Source organism: Glycine soja, chromosome 7 (assembly GCF_004193775.1).
Source record: "Glycine soja cultivar W05 chromosome 7, ASM419377v2, whole genome shotgun sequence".
NCBI lineage: Eukaryota > Viridiplantae > Streptophyta > Magnoliopsida > Fabales > Fabaceae > Glycine > Glycine soja.
The window spans coordinates 3,830,190-3,837,064 of NC_041008.1; the positions used below are offsets into that span (position 1 = coordinate 3,830,190).

Genomic DNA, 6,875 nt, shown 5'->3' on the forward strand with positions numbered 1-6,875 from the left:
TTAATGACATATTTATAAGGAAGGAAAGAAAACAGAAATAAATATGAATAATGGTATTTTTTTTGTTTGACTAAAGGAAAAAGTATAAAAAAATATATTTTTTTATTTAATTTAAGTTTAATTTTTTTCTCTTTTTATATAAATTTTAAACTTTACTGTGTGAGATAAGAATGTTTTTAAAAAATATATTTCACTAAACTTTTCTTCTCAGGTATATGAAAAGGCAAAAGTGTACATTGTTTTTATTTTGGATTTTGAATTTGTTCTTTTGGTACAGTGGCTGCTTTTGACAGAGTTAACTTCTACTGTTTTTTGTGTGTCAATGAGCTGAATGGATACCAGCAAATGGTGCCGCTGGTTCTATAATTTACATTTGTCAAATAATATGATATATTAACAGTTTTCCACCCGTGTGGCACTGTGAAATAGTATAATTCATCTGACTTCCCTACAGCATCTTTATTGGAATAATTTAATTTATTTAATCTTATTCCAGTTAAGTAAGCTACATTGTATTTCACCACATTTGAATTATTGTCACTTTAATTCTTGTGGATCTTCACAATTTCTCCTTACAAAATGTATTTTTGTGATTAAGAGAGGAGAGAAATTATAAATTATCTTTGACATTGATTTTTATTTAATCTCGGACTTTTTGATGAGATAGAACATAGCATCCAATCGAGAGCAAGAGACAAAAGGGACTTGTTGTCCCATATATGGCCTAGGGTTTCTAAACTAATTTTTGGCTTAAGTCTATTACATAGAGTCATTGATAGATAGCAAGATAGTAGATATCATCACACAATACTTAAATGGACATTGAAATAAAAGCAATTAATTGTTTTCTTAAAGGTAATTTTGGTACACCATTAAAAATTAGTGGTAGTATTATTTTGATTTTTATGGGGAGAGTTGAAATCGGGTACCATTAACATTAATAATCAGTATTATTTTGAATTTTTTGGGGTGAGTTCAATTTTTGACAAGTGGGTTTTTTGTCATCTATATGTCTCACAACAGCGAGTCCATGGCCATTTGTTGTGTGGAAATCATTTTTGTTAATTATTAATTTTTATTTTCGGGAGATTCAAATTCCTAATCTCTCACAGCTTGTGTCTTTCTCTCTCTACTAGAAATGTTTAGTATCTGGATAGAAGAAGACTAACCCGAAAATATAATGTTGCATTTTCATCTTCCTAGTTTGATAATTTTCATCTTCCAAGCTGCAATCAAAGAAGGAATATATTGATGATGTCATCTTACTTTTGTTGTTGTGTATCAGATTGGAACCGTTCTATCAACATTATCCGAGATTATTCATGAAACGATTGCTTGGGTAAAAATAAATAAATAGAAAAATGTGTTTTCAGTTTTTATGTTTTATCTATTTTCAGTTAACTACGGGTAAGATCTTTATATTTTTTTTATATGAATGAATTTAGTTTTTAAATAAAAATATATAAAATGATTATCTGCTGACTTTAAAAAATAAAATGATTAATAATTTTTAAGAGAAACTAAAAATACATTTTTTTAAAAGTAAATTATATATGTAACTCTCAATATAGTTGCTCATACACAGGCTATCCTTGAAGTCATATGTTCAATTTTTATTTTGATTTTCATTTGAAATTTTGACATCTTTCCAAAACGCATTGTCTAGAAGAATTTTACAAACCATTCAAAAGTAGGTCAAAAAAATGCGTGTAGAGTGTAATACATGTTACAAGAGTGTGATTAAAGACATGTAAAATATGATTAGCAGTTGATATCTTTCTATAGTGTTAAAATCACAAGGTGGAATCAAACTCCACAGCAGCATTTGGCAACCACTCAGGGCCTTGGATAAAGGACTGCACAGTGAACTTGTCTGCCTCCACGTCCGTGAGAGTGGGCTTATAACCAGCCCATTTGACCCTCTGGGACACGTCAGCTCCAGGCCCAGTATTCTGGTATTCAGCATAGAAGATTGTACTTACAGGTTCCACATTGGAGACCCAACTAATCCACCCCACTGGCTTCAAGAATGACCCAATATCAGATTGCATGATCACAGTGGTGGAGAAATCTTTCCATGGCCTACCAAGGTATGTGGGAGCTGTGAGATTGTTTCCAAGGGGAATGAATTTTGATTTCTGGATTATGATTCCGGTGTTCTGGTTGGGGTCCTTCTTGCCCTGAGCTGTGATGGTGTTGAACTGGTTTGGTAGAGGCTGTCTAGGCATTATTTTGCAGTTTTGGAACACAGCAGCTGCATTGCCGAATATGAAGTCTATGGTGCCTGTAATGTCACAGTCACGGTAGAACTGGCGGTTGGAATGGGCATAGAGGGTATCTTGGAAGCCATCAAATGAGCATCTAAAGAACACAGAACGATCCGAGCCAGATCTCAATGCCACAGCCTGGTGCTTAGATGCACCTGCATTGTTCACGAATCCTATGTCTTTGGCAATGAATCCCTTGCCTTTCACAGCTGCAAAAATTAACATGCTTCCAGTTAGCATTTAGTACTTGGTAGTAGTATCAATGCATTCAAACATGTTGAAGATCTTACACTGAACCATCGTATCAGGTTCATATGACAGAGTCAGCAAATGTGGGTTTAATGCCATGTGGGGGATTTTGCAAATTGAATGATCACTAAGTTAACATTAGTGAAAATTGTCAAAGTTTGCATCAACATTAATATTTTCAAGCATAAAAACAGGTCAGCAGCACCTAAAGTCTAACTCAAGACAGAATGTATGGATAGCGAGGATATTACATATGTGAAAGTGAAGCAGACATTCACATGGAATGATGCACAACACAGCATGATGCTTGGTGTTGGTGGGTCATAATAATGAAAGAGGGAACAGGCAGCCAATTTTGCGAGAGTGGATCACCTTTCACATGATGTCATTGGAACCATGTGGCTCGCCAGAAGCACTAATGGCTAAAGCACATGCCACATGCCACATGCTACATCCTTTTCCATCAAACCAGTTTTTTTTTTTCCATAGCAGCATAACAACCAATCCAAACAAATTCGTCCCTTCCATCAAACTAGTGGAGAAACCGGTGTATATCTTTTTTTTTTTTAAAGTATGAGTGTATTATTTTAAAATATTCTTTTGTTATAGTTTGCTAACAAAATCAGGAAGTATATATTAACAAAATCATATATATTTTCTTTATAAGAAAAATTATCATAAATTTTAAAAAGTCCAATCTTCATATGAACACATTTTTAAAATACAATCAGATACATGAATTTTCAACATATCCCTGAATTTTCAACATATCCCTGAATTTTCATTTCCCATTAATCTCATCATGCATTCAGAATTAATTCATGCCAAAAACATTAAACCAATAATAATTAAACTTAAAGTAGAAAGTACAATTATCCTGATTATCCAGCAGTTTTCAGATACTATTAGAAAAATAGAATTGATAAAAAAAATGCAATAAATAAATAAATAAATAATAAAAAAAGAAATTATATGTAAACTGATTACCGAAGGTGGCGGTTTCGAAAGTCGGCGTGCCGTCCATGAAGTTCCGGCTACCAACGACGACGGTTTTCTCCTTGCCGTCACCGAAGATAAACACATTCCACGTATTCTTATCCAAATCGATGTTCTCAACGTAACGCCCTTCCTTCACGTGCACCACGAACCTCTTCTCGCTCTTCTTCTTCACCAATCTCAGCGCCTCACCGATCGTCCTGAACTGTCCGCTACCGTCACTCGCCACCACAGCGTCCGGCGTCGTTTCGCTGCTGTTCACCTGAAGCAGCCTCCGCTCCGCCGCGCCGAGCCACTCCGGAAACCCTAGCAGCCGCCGGTGGTGAATCGGTGAATCGAACTTCGAAAGCAACCCTAGGATCTTCGTGACAATGGCCAAACTGTTGCTCGCGAACTCCGTGGAGTTCCTCATCGCGGTTTCGATCTCGCGCAGCGCGCCGCGCGAGGCGGTGGAGTTCAGCTCGGCGAGCGCGTCGAGGCACGTGTCCTGGTCCGTGAGCGCGGCGCTGATCCACGTCTCCACGTCGCCAACACTCGCCGGAGAGATAATCTTTCCGGCCTCAGCGGCGCCGCTTCCGAGCGCGGAGATCGAGTCGTTGAGCCGTTCCAGCGCGTCGCCGAAGACGTTCCCGCAGACATCGATCGCCTTCTGGAGACGCGCGTCGTGTTCCGCATTGGCGCGGAGCTTCGAAGGAAAGCTCGAGAGCTTCGAGAGCTCGTCAATGGCGACGCGGAGAGAGAGCTTGAAGAGGAGCTCCGGATCAGTGGTGTTGGATTCCGGTAACGAGGAGATTGCGGAGAAGCACGAGTTAGGGTACTGAGTCACGTGGCAAACCGCTTTGAGTGACGCGGCCGGGGTTAACTCAGTTTGCGGGGGCGAGTCAGAGGAGGGCGATGATGAGGTGTTGCGCTTGTGTATCACAACCCCTGCGACCGCAGCGATGATCACCGCAAATAGAACGATGGAAGAGCCTGCGATGATTATGAGGCGCTTACGTGTCTTCTTCTGATAGGCTTGCTGCTCCAACTCGTCTACTTTGCCGTAGCCCTTGAAGGACTTGATTGTATCCATGCTTGTTTGGTGCCAATGTCCACTCAGTACTGAAAAAAGTAATTAAATGGCTCTTTCCAACTTTGCAAGTGTTTTCTTTTCTAGGCTTGGTTTGGTCTTGGTTTTATATGGAAGTACTTTCGAGTTTTGAACGCATTTTATAATGTTCTTTTTGTACATTAATTAATTAAATAATAAAAAAAGCGAAAACCTATTACCTAGTACTATCATTCAACGTGTAACACTTTAGAGTTACGTGGAATGTTACTGTTTTTACTTCAATAAAATCATGGTACATGCTACACAAAATCATGGTAATAATTATTTTTAAAAAAAAATTATTTAGGATAAACTCAAAATTACATTTTTGATCCCCGTGCAATGTTGATCCATCAGACCACAATTGGACGATGATGTTAACCATTACCAAATAATGTTGAGTGTCATATTCTTATTAGATGATGACTGTCACGTATGTTTTGATTGGATGTCAACTACTTGAAAGATGAAATGTATTGTTGTTTTCATTAAATCAGAACATGATGCGTGACAACATCTAATTGTAGCTTAGATGATTAACATTATATGATTTTAGAGGACCCAATTTGTAAATTAAATTATTAGGGGACTAAATCTGAACTTAGAGTTAAACTGGAAATAAAAATACAATTTTGCCTAGATAAAAAAGAGGAATGCTTCTTTGTTAAGATTCAGAGTAATTCAGCATCTAAGAACAAATTCATTTTTGTGCATAGCAATCATTCGAGAAGTTAGCATCATGGTGTTTCGTGGGTTGATTTGCATAAGTATCAAACCTTCCTTTAAAAACTTTTACACAGAGATACGATACGCGCTTCATTATCATAAATCTTAACCAGCAACAAAACCAAACACGTCGAGGACAATTAATGTTGACTTTGATGCGTAGAATTACTTTACTATTTAAGTGGTGGTGGGGTTGTTATTTATCTCTTGGTTTATTTTACGAGTTATTTTGTTATTTGCTTGCAACAATACTCTGTGAATTTTTATATTTTGTACACGGTTTGGAAATGGTATTATGGCAGGCTAACAGAATAAGGGGACGCGGTTTCATTAGTTTTTCATTTCATAGTGAATCTGAGCTGTTTCTATGATCCATGCATACCACAACGGTTTGCGTTCTGGAGAAAGGGACTTTTTTTATTTATTAAAATGCACCATGTTTTGATCAAACTATCAAAAAATTATTGTTAGAGGTGAAGGATTAAATTTAAACATTTTGGTTATAGTTATTGGATACCTAATTTCTCCACTGAGGGTAGTGTGCCTTTAAATTATATGGGGAAAAAAAGTCAATTGATTTTTTTGGTGTACAAGCCTCAATTAATTAAAACAAAAATTATTTTGAGAAGAAATAAAAACCTTTTCTTTTGAGAGGATATTTATGATTAAAAAGTGTACAGAAATTTGTTATTGGATGTAGGGCATGTGGCAATGTATTAATTGCAGGCTGCAAGGCAAGTGGCAACATTCCGGTAATCGCGCCATACACATACGGATTGTTTGATTGTTTCTTGGTTTCCTACTTGGTCTTGCCCCCCTTTTGAAAAAAATAAAAAATTGCAAATTTAGTTGCCTATTAAATGAATAATTAAAAATTGACAATGGGATGCCTTTTCCTGCCGTTCTTAATCACCTCTAACTTAAAGCAAGTCAAATAATACGATAATAATATTCGTTATTTATATAACATTTTTTTTAATATTCTGATTCATCTACAGAAAAAAACTTTGATTAATTCATAGTTCAATAAAAAAAATTTACTAAAATTATTTTTTCTAAAAATTAAACTTAAATAATATCTAAACAATTCAGTATTAACTTCAATACATTAATCAGTTATATTTAATCCTTTGATTTATTAATATAATACTTTAAACTTGGCAGTTTAATTTTGATGATTTTTATCCGCTTATAAATTACTTTAAATATAACTTTTAGATAAATAATATATACATTGTTAATAAAAAAATTATAAATTATCATCTATAATATGTTAGTAAAATTTTATTTTATAATTTATCTATTTACTCTTAATAAAATAAAATAAAAACTTTTGACTGGACAGTGTCAAGTGTCAACCTCTTGTAAAAATATTTCCTCCAAAAATCTTTGTTTTGTTATAGTTTGAGTCAAGCTCTTTTAGAAAGCATCTCCTAGCCCAAGTAAATGGTCCATAAGAGTAGAGAAGGTTGTAATGGGGATGGCTATTCCCAGTTGATCTTTGCTATTCCCACCAAATATATCTGGAATTTCAAAAATATCCTTGA

At 35.5% G+C, this 6,875-nt stretch overlaps 1 protein-coding gene across 1 annotated transcript; it reads right to left on the reverse strand.

Moving 5' to 3' along the window:
* Positions 1 to 1,592: 1,592 nt before the first annotated feature.
* LOC114418223 (pectinesterase 3-like) lies at positions 1,593 to 4,682 on the reverse strand. Its single transcript, XM_028383466.1, has 2 exons — positions 3,504 to 4,682; positions 1,593 to 2,476 (listed from the first exon to the last, which is right to left on the reverse strand). Exons 1-2 carry the CDS (start codon positions 4,582 to 4,584, stop codon positions 1,794 to 1,796), a joined length of 1,764 nt encoding a protein of 587 aa, XP_028239267.1. The 5' UTR covers positions 4,585 to 4,682; the 3' UTR covers positions 1,593 to 1,793.
* Between the last annotated feature and the right edge of the window lie 2,193 nt (positions 4,683 to 6,875).